The 18452-nt window shown below is 36.0% G+C and overlaps 1 protein-coding gene across 2 annotated transcripts in view; it reads left to right on the top strand.

Annotated features, from left to right (window-relative positions):
* The window catches only part of KCNN2 (potassium calcium-activated channel subfamily N member 2), a 69601-nt gene extending 54036 nt beyond the window's left edge, over positions 1 to 15565 (top strand). For both annotated transcript variants that reach the window (XM_059492889.1, XM_059492890.1), the window contains 4 exons: positions 5028 to 5138; positions 7621 to 7748; positions 12095 to 12164; positions 14016 to 15565. In XM_059492889.1, the coding sequence (XP_059348872.1) occupies positions 5028 to 5138; positions 7621 to 7748; positions 12095 to 12164; positions 14016 to 14303 (597 nt within the window). In that variant the 3' untranslated portion in view covers positions 14304 to 15565. The remainder of the gene's footprint in view (positions 1 to 5027; positions 5139 to 7620; positions 7749 to 12094; positions 12165 to 14015) is intronic.
* Positions 15566 to 18452: the final 2887 nt, after the last annotated feature.

Raw genomic sequence — 18452 nt, 5'->3', positions numbered from 1 at the left:
GAGAAAAGGAAAGTCAGGTCTAGTATAATGTACATGCCATAACTGGGTAATACAGGCCTACCACCTTTATTAATTCTTATTTATATTCCTGTAGCCCTTCAGGACTCTTGATCCTATTGATGCCAATGCTGTATAAAGACAGTAGAAATACATAGTCCAAGTTACTGATGAGTTTACCATTTCCGTAGAGCAAATAGAATGGGAAACAAGGAGGAATTATGTAGGGTAGTAGAAGTAATCTTGGCATATAAGAATCTGACATACCTTCACTGGTTTTGCTAGGCTTTGTAGTAAGTAAAATCCTAAACAAAGAAGGGGAAGGTTTTAAAAAAATATTATATATTAGATTTATATGTTTCCTGGGAGCTTTTACTAAGTAAATAGGTGATGCAAAAAATCTTGTCTGAAAGATCTTGTTAGAACTGAAATCCCTGAGGAGTCATAAAATACTGCAACTGAAGGCAAATGTTCTGCATACGATGCCATAGAGAAGGGACTACATCAACACAGAGCAGAGTAACATTTTAAGAATGACAGGTAAAGAAAATAACCATTGCAGCAATGTCTGATGTGTGTAAGACGTAGTTTGCTTTGTTAAAGCAGTTGAAAGAAGGCTTGCAATAATTCAGAACTAAGTGCCAAGAGACTGTGCAGAAAATAGGGAAAGTTGCAATTTATGGCACCTGTAAGTAAAATGAAAGAAAACACCAAGTAATAGTCATGCTTTTTTCTGAGAGTCACATTTAAGTTAAATTCATGTCATGTTCAGTTGCTAACTTTAAAGTATAATTTAAAATACAATTAATTTCATCTTTCTTCTTTTTCACTTTTCAAATAACATGGGCTTGACATTACTGCCTGATGACATTATTTTTTCCCCCTCAATGTAATCCATCCTCCCATTCATTTTTTAGGCGTATCGGTCATCATTATATTTATGTAACAGAGAAAATTGTTGTCCTACTAGTGTTTAAAAACTGCCTAAGCATATATGAGTAAAATGCCAATGTACACTTCCACTTACATTTCTATCAGGGAAACTCACTTTGGATTCTAGGCATCAAAGAGGGCTAGAGAGGAGAATGGCTTTCACAGACTTGCGTACCTGCATGAGCATTTGAACTTCAGGTGTCATTCTTTGTGCTCAAGAGGAGCGGCATATTTAGAATTAAAGATACAAAGAATGTCCTCAAGTTGCTTGCAGTCACATCAAATTGCTTTCATAAGGGACAATAGCTAAATAGATTGACAATTAAGACAAGTTCTGTCCTGTGTAAATGGTTGTGAACCCAATGCTAAAGGTTGTACTGCTCAGGAGTGCAAATTCTACAATCACCATGAGAGATCTGATGCCACTGTGAAGACCAGAGTTTGTTGATTTGCTCCAGTGGAAGACTGTGGATATGTTTATTTTCAGACTTCTTGCTTTTACTGTAGACAAATATGCTACACTTCATATCGAGCAAGAAATACTGCGTATTCAGGATTAAATTCATGTGCTTCATCTTCTGATCCTTGCAAACAGAAAATAAGCATTGCTCCGCTCATCAGCAGAGTCCTAATCTTGCCTATTCTTCAATCTGTGATCTTTAAGAGCTTCTCATGCTTTAGTAGATAATTTCATTCAGCTTGTACATGCCTTCTGGAAAACAGAACAATTCAGGTGTCAGAATCAGCTTTTAAAACTGGTGGTTGCTGGCAAATACTTGATCATAGAGTACTTGAACACCATCAAATTAATGAATGACTCATTCTGTTACTACCTGTTTCTACTAAGTGGAGCAGATGAACAATATGAACAATAGTCAGACCTTAGCCTTGGCTTGATCAATTTGCTTACACTGCGTGTGTTGTAATAATTTCTGTCCTAAGTGCCCTTAAAACCAGGCTGCTTACCAAGCCCAAACACACTGCAATAACTCCATAATGCAGGAGGTGGTCAGGCTGCTGATTAAGGAGTGTGAATTCCAGATAGAATTGATTAATGCTTTGATACCTGAAAATATATGGGCCTGCCTTTTTAATTTTCTTCATCTTACATATAGTTCTCCTGAACAAGAGCTGGAAGCAAAGATTTATTTTATTATTTACTTCAAAACTGGATAAAAATAATGATGTTGAAAGTTAATACAGTAATCAAATATAAGACTTTGTAGAATTTTATTCTCTAAAAAATCCCTCCTGCAGATGAAATAATTATTAGTGCTTTCACTTAGTTTGAGCAATTTTAATAAATAAATAGCTGATGCATTGCATAGTACTGGACGAACTAGCTGACCTACTGATTTTCCTATGAATCAGCATAGTCAAAAAATATATCAAGTATCATGCACACAATGCTACAATTTTTTAAAGTAACTATAGTTCCTCCATTTAATTTCTGCAAATTTGAATAATTCTCACTTTATGAGTATTTTTAAGGATGCTGAGCTCTTTATGGGAGCCATGTAATACTGCAGGTTGCTGTAACATAAAATACTAATTAGCATCATATAGGTTAAGTGGAATTTTAGTCATTGTTGGAAGCTGCTATGAGTGATTATTTTTCCTTCACAGTACTATGAAATGTTAACATGCAGGTAGTATAATACTTCCTGCTTCTGAAGAAACACTAGAAGAACTCATGTTCATGTCCTGAGATCCCATCATATACCACAAAACGAAGAGGTTTAAACTGAATTTAAGGTACCTTGCTATCACACTTAGCTGTTCTGGAGATGAGGAAGATAGCAGTGCATATACACCATAGAGGTGGTTGTCACAGCTCACCAGTGACAGTATTGTGACACCGCAGGCAGTATATTTTATGTGAGACATAAAACTCCTACTTTTGGCGGCATTTGGCCCTTACAGCTGCTGTGCCACATTGAAAATGCCTTAATCACAAAGGCAGGAATGATTTTGCTTCAAAGCAAGCTGTTTTGCCTGCCACCATTCCTCTAGCCTTTTTGAGGTGGATTGGGAAAGAGTCATCTAGCATTTCCCTCCCCCAGTGAATTGGCTTAAATAGGTGATTTTTTGCCAGTGGGGTCTGTATTGATAAGCTCATTTCCATTCTAGCTTTGAGCAGGCAGAACTCTGATTATGTCATTAAATCAACATCTGGCCCTGGTTTTCCTAACATACTGAACCAAAAGATGTCTGCTTTTATCTTCATTCCCTTGCTATTATATGGGGTAATTTGTTAATTTATTTGCCTAAAGAGAAGTATTCTGCATAATAGCATTTACCTCAACAGGAAGAAGACCTAAAGAGCACTGTCTGTTTTCTGGGGAGGTAGGATGTGTTAGGGCATCTTCTGCCTTGTCCTCTTCCCAGTGGAGGCTCAGTGGACCTCTGAAGTGCTTAGCCTTAAGCTGTGGCTGTATTCTTTCTCTTTAACTGTTGATGGGGTCTTGAGAAGAGGAACTTATAACACCATTTTGACTCACGGAGAGAGCAAAACTTCAAGTAAATTCCCATTCATTACATCATCACAAGACTGGACAACAGAGAGGTGGAGAAAAAAAAAGGCTTATTATTGAGGACAGGAAAGAAGCAAGAAATGCAGCAAACTTATGAGGGACTCATTCGAAGGAATGCTGAGAGCTGTTGAGGATGGAAGATGAGAACTAACTGGAGAAAATGAGAGGAGGATTAGATGGATTTTTTGGTAAAATGTACCAGAGAAATGGAAAAACTATTAATTCAAGGCTTTCACAGAATTCATTGTATGCCTCAGTAAGTACACAGAGAGACAAGATCCAGTTTTTTAAGGACTCTGTGTGGAAAAAGGTTTCCAATTAGTTAATTTATTTTGCAGTCTCTATGTTTTTAATAATGGATTTTGTATTTTGAAAGCTAAATTCTGAGATTTCTTCTGGATTTTCTGGAGAGGGTAAGGCAGTTATAGATGTGAGGGATAGAGAATAAATTTACGGGAGAAATATAGAATGTGTAGAAGAAAGCTCTGTGAATCAAAATGTGCTAAGCTTCAATGAGAAGCAATGAGAGATTGCTTTATATTGAAGAGTAACTGACACAAGTGAGTAAGAGCTAGATTGAAATGAACCTGCAAGTTAAATGTAGCTTTGTATATTTAATGAGATATTTATACTTTTTTTTAAAGAAACTGTAAGATTTTTTTTATTAAAACAAAATATTAAAGCAGCACAATTTATAAATAGTGTAAAGGTAATGACACCTCTAGATATGTAAAACTGACACTGCTTATTACCTGGCTCATTTTAGCCTCCTTTCTGTTTCACCTGCCCCATAAAGAAGCTTTTGTATTTGTGATGCTGATAAAGCCACTGTCATTCCAAAGAGACAGTCATCTTTGGGAATTTGCCTGTTGTGCACATGCATGTCAATGTGTATACATGCATGTGCATACATATACACAGCATGAATTAGAAAATTGGTATTTTTCTCTGTCCAAGTTTTGTACATGTGGTCCGGTGTATGTGTTCTATTTTATATGGTAATAAAATAAGCAGAAATAATATAGAAAAGATCACTGAAGGACTCAGAACAACAGGAAGATATACTAAAGTGAGTAAATAATAATTTTACTATTATTTTTAGGCCCTGCAGAAAATCCTAAGAAACTTTTCTTTTGTGTGTGTGTGTGCTAAATACTAATATAATCTTATTTCCTCTTTAACAGTTGTTATAACCTTGGGAAAATTTTTAAGAACAGGGTTACTGGGTTTAAAAAGTTGTTTTTAGTTACCCCCTTTGTTTATGCATTAGAAATGGAAAATGTTCAACCCTTGCAGGAAAAAAAAAAAAAAAAACAAAAACAAACAACTGAACTTTTAAGTGATGCTGCTCACTTATTATTTTGGTCCCTTAATAGTTTACCAGCCTGTAAATACTGACTTGTCATAATAATCTGAAATGAAACAGCTGTAGTATGTTCACTGTATTTACCTGGGATGAATCACCTGATGCTTGCCATACTTCTACAGGAAAGGAGAAACTTCCTCTAAAAACTCTGCAAAATGCAGTAGTAACATCTTGGGGGTTTGTTTTATTGTTTTCAGGGTGCTGGGTGCACTGCACTGGTGGTAGCTGTGGTGGCAAGGAAGTTAGAACTTACCAAAGCTGAAAAACATGTGCATAATTTCATGATGGACACCCAGCTAACTAAAAGAGTAAGTCACACTTTATATTCACAACTGAAAAGGAATACTGTGTATTAATTTATTTCTGAATTTGTTTTTAAGTAGTCTCCTGCTTGGTATCCTTGCTGAACTTTATCATGGGTATTGTTTTGAAAGATTAGAAATTGGATGCCTTGAGTTTTCCTTTAAATTGAGGACAACTGCAAGTTGTCAGCAAATTTTAAGGATTTGTATAGAATATTGTATAGAGGGCCCTTGTAACTGGAAGGTATTTGGTGTTAATTAGTTAATTAGCAATTAAGTGCTGTGAAACTAGACTATTGTATTAAACCAAAAGCTTTTGCGAAGCTAAAATAATATATATGAAAATAATATATATGAAAATATATTTTTTGTAGCTAAAATAGATGAAATGACAGATAAAAACAAAAATTTCAAGCTATGAGAGATGTTCTTAAGAAAATAACATACGTTTTCATATGTTGCAACATATGAACAATAACAGTGAGGCAGTCTTTTCAACTGCGTTTTGTACATAATGCATGATTTATTTAGTGGCACACAGTTCTGAAGGACCCTGAAACATATTTGTATATATTATTTTTAGAAGAAACTATTTTTCACAAAATAGGAGCTATTGGTATTGAAATATTTTAAATGAAAGAAAATGCAGCAAACAAGGCAATACAAATCCTTTGCCGAAATAAAACAGGTCAGTGTTGAGGGAACAAGAAAAAGAATATTAACTGTACAGTGCACTCAACTTGTTCAGTCAGTCTTCATTATTGAGAAGAGCCAATGTGAACACAAAGGTGCTTATAATCACAGCTCAGCAGAGTTTCTCCTTAGTGGTGGGTGCCTGAGATGGAGGCAGTCGTTCTGCTCCAGGCGAGGAGGAGGAGGAGGAGGATGGCTGCCCCAGCACAGCTCCATGCAGCACTGCAGCGCTGCACTGCTGCGGGTCTTGTGTTGCAGAGAGCCCTGTGCTGTCCCCACGTCTGTGTGTCTCAGAGCACTGCTCTGGCTGGGCTGGCTCTCACTGCTGTGCTGCTCACCACTAACAGCCTGTATCTCCTCTAAGGAGTCAGAGCAGGGAGAGACTACGGGTGAGTGAGGAGAGAAGCCCTATATCGGTATAAGGGGTGTCTGACAAGGTGTCTCTCTGTGCTCGTTGATTTACATTCCCATTGCAGTCAGTTAAGGTGGTGCTGATACTAGACCACAAGAAATAATTTGTCCTTTCATAATATAGTTACTGTTTTAGTGTTATCTGACAGCTGAGCCCAAAATGTGTCTCAGAGATTGGCCAGATTTTGAGTCTAGTCTTTATTTATGCCTTTTGAAGTTTATTTTGTTCATCTACTCTTCATATAAATCTCAATGTTAGTCTAATACTTTATTAAATAAAGCTTTAAGCTCGTGAAACTCAAAGCACATGAAAAGCAAGCCAAGCAAACAAATCTAAGATGCACATCAGATCACAAATCATGCAGATGCTGGGGATCTTTCCTCACAGCCTGATGATAGCCATGCCTTTCAGGAGTGCAAGGGCTACTTAGGGATTGTGAGGCCGTCTCTAAACCAAGTTGTGCTTTCAGTGAAGACAGGACAAGGTTCTCCAACACTTACAGGTGCAGGGTGAGGAGGCTGTTGCTGGGCCAAGCTATTGCATGACATTCCTGCAATGTCTTAGCCATTGACTTAGCTCTGACACTGCAGTTACTGGCATGATGTAAAGCTGGAGGAGAGAAAATAAAGAGGAATAATTAGGACAATTTTTCTTACCAAGTATCCTAGTCATTCAGCCATTAATCAACATTGCATTTAAATTATTTGTATGTTTTTAAGCATTCTTGAAAATTTTGGAGGGCCTTAAAAGGGAACTGTAGGTACTCTTTAACATTTTATGGAACGCTGAATTTAAAAAATAAGTCAAAGCGCTTTTTAAATAGAACTCTGCCTACGTTAATTGACAACACATTTTTTCATCTTCTTGGAGATGTTAAAAAAGAAACAAGTAAAAAACTAAATGCCACCCAAAAACAAAAAAAAATAAAAGAAGGGGACAGAGTGCTCAAACAGCTCTGAAAGTTTAAAAGACTGTTACGTGGCCAAAAGAATTAAGAAGTGCTAACCATAGAATATGAAAGAGAAAAATCTTATGGTCCTATTAAATACACTTAATTAACATACAGATAATGCATTAGTATTTCCTCACTGTAATTTATATTGCTATACACACCAAACAGTTCCAACTTTTTGAAGAGGGAAAATTATTCCTGGATGCAAAAAGATTTGATCTGAGCATCACATCTATAGAAAAAGGAAACTGCTCAGCAGTCCCCTTTATCCAGTTGTTGCTTTCTTCCCTCAGTGCTTCAGCTTCTTGAGGTGGCCACTTCCCACAGTTAAGACAGCATTTCAAAAGCTTTGGGAAGAGTTAATAACAGAAAAGTAAAAACATAACAGAGTACTACTTTTGTCAGCCTGGTGTTTTTCTTTTATTAAACAGGTGAAAAATGCAGCGGCCAATGTACTCAGGGAAACATGGTTAATTTATAAAAACACAAAGCTGGTTAAAAAAATAGACCATGCAAAAGTAAGGAAACATCAACGCAAATTCTTGCAAGCTATTCATCAGTAAGTACTATTTTGCTTTCTTTTTCCTCCCAAGGTGTTTTCTCTGTTAGTTTCCTTCTCTCTCAGTCACTCTTAGTCTCATCGTGCCCCCTCCCTCCTCTCCCCCCACCATTCCCTTCCCTTCAAGATTGTTCTGGAGGTTGATTTTCTTTCAGAGTAAGACAAAGATAACCATTTACTGCATTATCTATTTACAATAAAATAAGAAGGTGCACTGGCAGTTTATGTCCATATAAACCGGTGAATGTTTTTTAGAAGTTTCCCATAGTTCTTGAATTATCTAAGACTTTTTTTGTTCTATGCCACTGAGACTGTCCTTTATTTTTATGCATTTTCTTCCAGGTAGAAAAATGTGAGCTACAATAGACAGAAGAAAATTTAAAAAAAAAAAAAATTTTTGTAGTAAATGTTATAATATTTTAAAGTCAGAATTATGTGATAGAAGAGAGTATGTATGTAGTGTTTAATAAACAGAATATCATCAAGTATAATTTCATGGCCCACCAGCATTTAGCCTCTCTCCACTGTATATTCTCAGTGCATAAGATCAAATGTTGGTATGTCAGCTATGACCCTGGCCATCTATTCTAGAAAATGGGAGTGTATGCCAATAGTTGAGACCATTGAGCACCCCTGGCATTATTCAAATGAGTTCTTCCCCTCTGCATGAGAGTCTGAAAACAAGCCTGAGGCCTAAAACTGGTAGAAGGTTTAAGCTGCGCCATGGTTGTGCCAAACTACAAGTATTTATCTAAAATTTGCAGTATGTATTTGTCATAAAGCACATCCAAATGAGCAGAATTGCACAATGGTTACTATTCTTGGAACTACATGAGGGGGAAAAAAACCTCAGAGTTTTGTCCTCAGGAACCAGGGAATTTTGGTCCTCAGGACCATTTTGAGGAATGGTCAGGGTCTGTTTGTTCCATTTGTTATCCCCATTCAGCTGAGGCAGCCATTTGTACAGCCTATGAAGATAGTTCCAATGAGTTACAGGGAAGAAGTAGACAAATTAAGTTTCGTTTCAAACTGATGGTTTCATAACTTTTGAGTGTAGGTCTGTGCCTGAGACAACCAGTGAAGTGATGTGAGGGGAGCATCCATGATGAAAAGAACATCTAAGTAGCATCTTACAGGAAAGACAGGAAAAGATGGCCAGGTTTACTCATTTCCTATTAGTAAATTTAGACTAACAATCATTCTCTCTTTCATAGCAATGTTTTAAAGCAGTAGGTAACTAAGCTTAAGCTATGAAGTACTCTGTAAACCTTGATTACTGTATTACATTTAGCAAACTTGCAGATTGAAATGTTACTGAGTCATTGTGGAGATACTTTGAGGAATAAAAAGACAACAGAAGTTGAGGCATTTTTATGTGAATATAAAAAGCATATTTTTATATAGCAGTTTGGCCACCCTGCTTAGCTTAAAGGATTGGGAGGTGGTGGGTTCTGGGGAGAGGATAGCATGTCATGTGCATCCTTACTGGACTTGAATCCTTGATTGAAATGGTTGTTTCTTAACGTTTTAACTTTACTATTTATTCTGTGTGTGTGTGTTGTGTGTCTGTGTGTGTGTGAGCACATATGTTCAGAAAAGAATCTAAAAAGCACAGCAGGCTCGATCTCCAGCTTTTTTTATCAGTCAAGCTCAGAAGAACTTTTCAGGATATAAAGTGTGTTCTGCATCTCCCTTAAAAATTAATTAATCAGGTGGAGGGAAGAAGTAATTTTTTCCTAGGTGTGACAGCTAGATTGCACAGCTATCTTAATAATTTCTCTCTGTCTTTTACCACTTTGCACTACAGCCCCAAAACTTTTGTATTCAGGAAAAAAACTGCAAAAGATAATTTTTTCAATATGCTGAAGAATGCACCATAAATGAAAAGATTGCACTAGCAGTTTGCTTTCTTCCTGTAGCTGATTAGATGGATGCAAATTAATTTTCCATCTCTTTGCATCTTTGTACTTTTTCTCAAGTGACTTACAATTTTCCATCTTTCTAGAGTCTTAAGTTTTGTTTAGTCCCCTCCTTCACCTTCAAACATTTCACTGGAGACAAAAATAAAAAGAGTGGGCTCTCTCAGGGCTGATTTAATAGAAGAAACCAGACCAGATCATGATAACAGTCATGGCCACAGCTCTGAAATGTGTTCAGCTGCTCTGAGTGTTCTGCTTCTCGTGCACATTAGATACGATGAAGGTGAAATCATAAAAAAGCATATTATGTATTGTATGAATAAGAAAATCTACAGATGATAGGTAATGTGAAGGCTTGAAGATATTGCAGATTCCTACATCATGAGTGCGAGTTATATGTTAGTTAGTTAGACTCCTCAGGCAGCTACTGATCAAAAGTAGCAACTCCCTAGGACTTTCCACCTGCTGAATCGAGCCCACTGTGCTCATTTGGTTGTTTTAGTATATTTTACACTTTGTTTTCTTTTGTTTTGTCTTTTTTTCAACAAATGAAAATAGAGCTCGGAAGTAAGTTGTATAAGCTGTTCCTTTCTAAACTTGCAGAATTTACCACTGTCTGCATGCAAAAAATAGAGTTTTTATTTGTGAATTTCAGTGGTCTGATTGCTACCATGGAAATGCGATCCAGAATCATGATCTTTTTCTGTGATAAGTGAAGTTCATAAAATCAAAATTTTATCTTGATGAATTACACTAAGAAAGTCTGTTGGTTTTCTTTAAATCCAGCTGCTGCAGCTAAAGACTTGCCATATCTATATGTTCTTACAGCCTGTGGTAGGTGTTGGGTTGGTTACTATGAAGAATTATCATGTTGGCGTCAACTGGTACTACAATAATAATGAACTTCCTGGAATTTTAAAATTAAAATACTGCTTGTCAAACAGATGAGTCAGTGAATCTTAAGAAAAGCAGAAAACACATATTCTGCACATTATTTGAAAGAATGGTCACCAAAATTCTGGGGGTTTCATTCTCCAGTAAAATAATTTCCTTTGAATAATTGTTCTGACATTTTGATAATACAGTTCTGTACCTTGGAGACTCCTTTTTTGCTTTACAAAATCTCCACCTTGTAGCCTCTGAAAACACGACTCCTACCGTCTGCATTTTTGTTGTGCTCTGAAAGAAGCTTCCAGGGGAAGAAGAACATATTGCATTCCAGTAACAATCTCCTGGAGTGCCAGTTTTATGTGATCAGTTCATTTCTACCTTAAAAGAGTTATTTCTGTTTATATTTTAATGATATTTTTAAATTATATTTCATCCTCCACAACTTACTTTCTCATACCAGTTAGCCTAGATATGAAAGGAAATGCTTGTCAACTAAAGAAACTTTTTTTGGTTTTGGAATATCCTCAAGAAGGTTTTCTTTAGACTACCTTTCTAAGTAATACCATCACTGAGAAATGGACAGAGAATGCATTAGCAACCCACCTGTCACAAAAGGTTGCCAAACTCACTTCCATTTGACAGCTAACCAGATTCTTGTTTTGGTTGGCACTTGGCACACTGGTAGACTGAAGTGGTATCTTATCACAAATCTACAAACAACCTTTCTGGTAGTCAATCTGGAAAACATGGGTTTTGTATCAGCGAATGTATAAGAAGGGTCATGTATCTTGCAAAAAATGTGCATAACCAACAATAATGCAGATAAGTACGCATCAAAGAAAAAATGTACCCTTGCTCTTGTACCCTTGAAAAAATGTACCCTTGCTTCTTTCATAGTTTTTCAATGCTATAGTTTAAATAGTAAATTTAAAATGTAATCATATTTAGATTCACAAATTATCCAAAAAAACGAAATGTATTGGCAAGCATGTTGGTTATTTAGCTGCTGGTCTGATGGAAGTTCTGTTTAAAGTAAGGAGAAACTCACTTATCACTGTATGTTCATCAGGTTCCAACACCTGCTAACCCAATCCATTTCCGACAGAACAGGGCTAATACCTGTATCTAGTCATGTAGGCATGGGAAGATTCTTGATTGCTACAACAATAATGACAAAAAACTGTTGTTCTATGTTTCTTCCTATATCTACTTGTCACGATACTGAGGCTTTGAGGAATGTTTTGGCTTTCTTTCATGTAGTCTGGATAAATTGTTATCTTCTTTATTGAATTCAACTTTGACCATGGCAAATGGTATTCTCAAGGACATCACATTTCCTTGCTGTTTCCTTTTTTGCGGTGTTGAAGAAGCATGCTTCTCATTGTAGCAGGCACATGAAAGATTCTGACTCTACACAAAGTAGTCAAGGCATTGTCCATGCAGTTAATTGCTCTTGTAAATTTTGTGCATGCTCTCTAGAAATCCTAGTATGACCTCATACAAAAAAAAAATCTGACTTAAAATTCCACTTTTTAGATTAAGAAGTGTAAAAATGGAACAAAGGAAACTGAATGATCAAGCCAACACTTTGGTGGACCTGGCAAAGGTTAGTAGGCAGTTACTGTTGTTTCAGCATTCATCCTTTCAAAATGAACAGTTTTTTAGTGAAAATGTTATGCATTATATGTGCAAATATTGTTAACAAGGTGTTATATGTAGCAAATGAAAATATGTGTGTGTTTTGTGGTAGCACCTACATCTTGGAGAAGTATCCTGATGAAAGTTTGAACATGCCATATTTATTTATTTTTTTGTACATTTGAAAAAGACTTCACAATTGAGAGGCTGATCCTGAGAGCTCCTGAGCTGACTGCAGAGGTCATGGTAAATGCTGAACTGTGAGTGGGCTGTAGTGGTGTAGTGCTGTGAAGTAAGAAGACTTTGCCATGTGGTGATAGTGACTGTGCCATGACAGACCATAGTAAATAGCCTCTAGATTGGAATTAGAGGTTCTGTATTCCTGTTCCTGTTGTCTTATGCAGCAGTAACTTTGGACAAGTAAATTTAGATCTGCATTTATTTAATTTTTTTATAATGAATAATAGCTGCCTATTTTGCCAATATATCATAAGGCTTTTTAAATCTTTTTTAAACCATTTGAGTTGAGGTAAAAGAGGCTATTCAGGTGTAAGCTGCTTGTTTATTGTTGTTAGAATTTTTCATAAGCATGTAATAACTAGAAAGCCAGAGGTCTGAGCTGATAGCAGTTTGGACTTCCATTGGAACTTAATATTTAACAGTTACTGTGAGTTAATTTGAGGCTACTTTAGAAGCATTGATGGGCTCTTCTTAAGGGTTTCTTGTACACCTCTTCATTTACCTCAAAATCCTCCTTGATTTCAAGTGCATCAAAGCAAAGATTAAACTCTTCAGTGTTCATTCCCCTCTTGCTTTACAGAGCCATGTGACAACTTCAGGTGAAAATAAAGTTCAGTCTAAAGCTTCTGGCAACTAATAAGGACTTTTAATATACTATTTTGTGTAGACTACTTCACTTTCAAGTGTTATGCTAGCATCCTGAAACAGGAGGCAGAGCGATAGGTTATAAAACACCTGATACTGAAGTGGTTTGGTTACACTTCAGGTAGTCATTCAATTAATTTTCCTTTCCTTTGGATGGTTCATAAATTTCAACTGATTTTTTTCTACTGAATTATATCCAGTTTTGACTCTAGTTTAAATAATCTGGACCCTCAATCTATAAGAGGCAGATATTCAGCCATTATGTTTTAAGCAAATCTCTTTGAAACAACACATTTCAGATTACATTTTTACTGACCATTGTGCATTTTAAAGTACATTCTATATATTTTCTTTATTCAGCAGTGTTTTGTGGAGGCCAGATAGATTGGAGAGTGCAAAAGTTAAAAAAGCATAGAATTGAGTTTTTACTTCTTGAAGTACTTTTCAAAAAAAATCTACTCAACTCCTCTTACTGCCAATTCAAGAAAATCTGCCAAGTTGAAGGAGCAAGCCAGTGAACAACATTTATGCTCTGTTGAGCTCATTAGAAGAATGAAGGTATTTAAAACCAGAATCAAGAACAATTAAGGGTGGAATACATCAGTGGAGCCTTCAGTCCCCTGGTAGCTTACACTGACTGCTCAAAAAGCTTAGCCTGGTGCACTCCCAAACATCTGAATTTCCAAAAGGGGCCTGGTCTTTAATTGATTTCAACTTCGACATCTAAAGTGCTACTAAAAGCCATTATGTTTCTACTCAAGAAATCTAGTAGAAAGTTTAGTCTACTGTAATTTAATCTACAGGGAAAATTATTTCACAAAAGTAGATGTTATAATACTCATCTCCTGTTTTACAAACCCTTGTACAGTTGTGCTACTTGTTACAATACTTGTAAGGTCTCTCTAAACCTTTACTTACATCCTTCTACTTTCAGACTCAAAACATCATGTATGACATGATTTCTGACTTAAATGAAAGAAGTGAAGATTTTGAGAAGAGAATTGTTACTCTGGAAACTAAACTGGAAACTTTAATTGGTAGCATTCAAGCTCTTCCTGGACTGATTAGCCAGACAATCAGCCAGCAACAGAGGGAATTCCTCGAGGCTCAGATACAAAATTACGATAAGCATGTTGCCTACAGTGCTGAACGATCACGATCTTTGTCAAGAAGAAGGAGATCATCCTCCACAGCACCACCAACTTCATCAGAGAGTAGCTAGAAGAGAATAAGTTAACCGCAAAATAAAGACTTTTTGCCATCATATGGTCAATATTTTAGCTTTTATTGTAAAGCCCTATGGTTCTAGCCAGCGTTATCTGGGTTCTGATGTCAGAATCCTGGAAACCTGAACACATTTTAGGCCAAAATGAGTGAAAACTCCTCTTTTTTTCCCCCCTCCTCCTCTCAGATGCACAGTGAATGCACCTAGTATTGCTATATTAGATTGTTCTTCCTGTAATTTCACTTTTTATTCATGCACTTCAAACAAGCTTTACTACTACAATACATAATCTAATATAATAAAAATGTTAATTTCTGCACATAGTTACTTGATTACTTTGACCTAACTACCAAAAAAAAAGATCACAATCAAAAGACCTAATTATGAAATTTAAGAAACTAAATTGAAGCTTAATAATTATCTCTAAGTATGAAAGCTAACTGTCTAAACCTTGCTTGCAGTGGAGGGGGAAAAAAACCAATATTAATCTAACAGTGTGCTGTGTATGTATAGTCATTTTAAAAGGTCATGAATGGCTTTGATTTCTGAAGTGATTAATTAAAAAATATAGTTTATCCTAGAAAATAAGTCTCAGAATAAGCTATGGGTTTTAAAAATATTCTTAGGGCTTTTATTTAACATGCATTGGTACACACACACACATAGATAATATATATATACATATGTATTTATGTATATAAAATTATTTAAGCAATGCCCATAGCAATGATCTTTTAAACTGACTATTCATAAAGCTACTGGCATGCAAAAAGCACAGGCAAAGTCCTGTTTTCTTATTCAGAGTCTCATAACAATGCCAGGTACGTTTGTCCAGATCAAAGGCATCACTTTCACCCAGAAGCCTCCTAATAATGCTATTTGGGTTTTGAAAGTGTTAGGTTACTACTTTCTCCACTCCTTTCTTTGTGTTTCTGGAGTGAATGACTGACACACAGACTTAGAGTACACACGGGTGTGTGGTGGCAGCACAGTGTTCTGTATACATTATGTTTGGGCAATCCCCATGGTTCCTGCTATGCAGTCAAGCTTAGCAAAACACTTCTAGCAATATTTCCAAAATCTCCTGTCAAAAGCCAGCTGTAGACTGGAGTTACAACAGAAGGGTATCTAGAGTACTTTATTTTCATGCATAAAAATAAGGTCTCCTACTTTATTAAAGAAAAAAAAAAACAAAAAAAAACAAAAAAAAAAAAAAAAAAACAAACAAAGAAAAACAAATCACAAAGCATTGCCACCAGTAGGCACTGGTGAAAAGGTTTTGACTGACATTTCTCCTGGTTTATGCTCCAGAGTAGCAAAACTAGGTAAGTTTAAATGCTCAGTACATGCAACTTGCATTAACAATTCCTAGTTATAAACAGGAAATTTGACTTTATGAGACATTTTTAGTACTTGCTATTTACAAAATGTGCCAGTCCAGTCTGCCTCTCCCCCAGTTTACAGCCAAGGTGACATCTGTAGCTAAAGTGGCAGACATGGCTGACTGTTTCTATGTCTGCCTGGAAGTAACCAGCTTGCTCATTGAAGAAAGTGAGGAAATGCACATTGCTCCATGAAACACTGTGACTTCTGGTCAGCAAGGACAGGCAGGAAAGAGTAATGCAGGAGGTCAGAGCAGAGCCCTTCTGGGCAAGACAGAAGAGCTTTCCAACAATCAGAATTCCCCAAACCAAATACATAATCTGAAAAACAGCAGACACTTTAGGCCTATTCAAATTAAAGGATCTTCCTTTTCTGGTGTTACGAATGTATAAATGATGAATGTATAAGTGACATCCAGAGGTATTGCATGCTTATTAAAAGGTCAATTATTTCTCTAACTTTTTATGTCCTTGAGAAAGATGATGAGTTCAGTATTTTTCCCCCTAGAGCAGGACAGTTGCATGCCTTTGGCGTGCCTTATTTACAGACTGTGGTATTTTGTGACTGGAAATAACAAGCAGTATGCATAGTATTTGCAGTTCTGCTTTTGTTTTTATGGAGATCATTTTCAAAGGAAAAGACGGATGTTATATAGTCCTAATACTTTTCTAGTGCAGTCCTTAATTAGATGATATTGTGAGTGGTCATAAGGCCAGTAGTGATTAATAATATTGGAATTTAATAGTCAAGATTTAGAAATCTTTTTTCTCCTTTTTTGCATTTAGTTTAGAATACTCTTCTTGACATTGAATGTGAAATACACTTTCTGTAGCTTGAATACATTCCTTTTTCTCCTGTCAGCTTGAACTAGCTCTTTCATTGTTTACATCTTTTTAATATATGTATAACACCCATTTTTTGCACAACTGGGTTTTTAAAGAACTGTAGGTCCACTTTGAAAATTTTTGTCAATCTGTCAATTTTAATTAAGATCCAGCTACAGGTATTGGGCTGGCTATTTCTGTTGTGAAAGAGCAGCTGTCAATCTTTGACCTCTCAATTTCTTTTACTCACTAGGACTTGGAAGCCTGAACCTAATATTATTGCCACAGCTTTATGCAATGGTGAGATTCATCAGGATTATTTCCATCAGTAGCATTCTGTAACAACCTGCCAAATTGTTCTGGATTCCTTTATTTTCTTTTTAAAGCAAAAAACAAATGATGTCACCATGTTATACTCCAGTTCTACATCTTAATTTACCTTCAAGACCACTACAGATATTTTATCTGCATTTTCAGCACGTATGATTTTTTTTCTTATAATATCTGATTTCAGCACTAAGGTGCTGCATGGGGATACACTACATGAAAGGACTGATATAAACTTTTATTCAGGAGAGCACAAAGCACTCTTGGTTTGATTTTCTTACTCTTGACACTAGACTCCTTTTAGTCTTCCCTTGTCTGACTTTTGTAGTATCACAAATTCCATTACTGAATGTTTAGTTCCAAAGCTTTAGCTCTATCATTGTCAACATATATAATCCCCAAACGGAAAACATATCATCATGACAGATTGTGGAAACTGTATATTTAAATGTAGACTTTTCTTGTAAAGATTGTTTACAAATGACAGGGAGTCTTTCTCAAAGCATATGGCGTATTTACCATATTACAATTGTAAAGCTTCATGCACCTCTTGCCTTAGTTTCACCAGTAGGAAAATTCTGCTTTTGGTTGCTATTAAACTCCTTTTCACTACATTCCAGACACTGATTCCATTTATAAGTTTCTTGGGAGTCTTGTTGCTAGTCTGCTTTTTTAAAGACAGCGAGCAGAGATACCTTGCTCGGAAGGACTGAAATGTAAGAGTTCAAATAGGCCTGTTCACCATGCTTAAAATTAAATGCATTGATTTAAATAGTACTTTTTACTTACATTTACATTTTTTGCAGAATCAGAATAATGTGTTCATATGTTTTATGCTTGCAAATGCTCTGCAATTTTTGATTCTGTAAATCATTATGTATTTTAAGCTTGCATATCTTTCCAGACAGAATTGTGCAACTCAGCTCTTTACCTCCTCATGCTCCATAAGGATGTATCTTTTATGGAAAGAGATTTGTCATCTAAAAGTTTGGCATCCAGCTTAGGAGCTCTAAATGCTTTCTGGAGGTTCATACCTTGTGAGCTATTTCAAAACTATGGCTCCCCAGACTGAGTTTGGAATCACTGTCATCATTAGAGCAAACATAAGTGATAAGTATACTGTTTTACAAATTGTAAGACTCTTTCCATGTCAGATCATATGTAAACATTCAAGCTGATATGCCGCACATTAAGAGCATATCTAAGCATAAAAGAATAAAAGGTGTTCAATGTGTCTAAAATTCAGAATAAAATCTGTAACCCTTATCAATACTAAAAATTAAAATTGTTTGTAAACTCTTTTCCCCTAACAGTTATGAAAAATTATTACTAAGCTTTATTCACAGAATGTTTTCTCCATCTGTCAAACTTTGTGTTCATATCCATTCTTTTTTTAAAATCAAAGTCCTTAAAGTCTTTTTTCGTTTTATTAATAATTATTAAGGGGTGACAAAATAATTATAAAGGGGTTACAAGCAATGAAATAGAGGGGAAGGTGGAAAGGAGCTAACATATATGTTATTTCCAGAATTCCACCTCTGCGTTAGCATATCTAAATGATCAGGTAGAAATGGACAAATTTTAGCCAGCACTGCTGGCTAGCCAGGCACCC

This window comes from Ammospiza nelsoni, chromosome Z, assembly GCF_027579445.1.
Source record: "Ammospiza nelsoni isolate bAmmNel1 chromosome Z, bAmmNel1.pri, whole genome shotgun sequence".
In the NCBI taxonomy this organism is placed as follows: Eukaryota; Metazoa; Chordata; class Aves; order Passeriformes; family Passerellidae; genus Ammospiza; species Ammospiza nelsoni.
The sequence above is the reverse complement of the archived record's forward strand: the minus strand, read 5'-3'. Positions and strand labels throughout refer to the sequence as shown.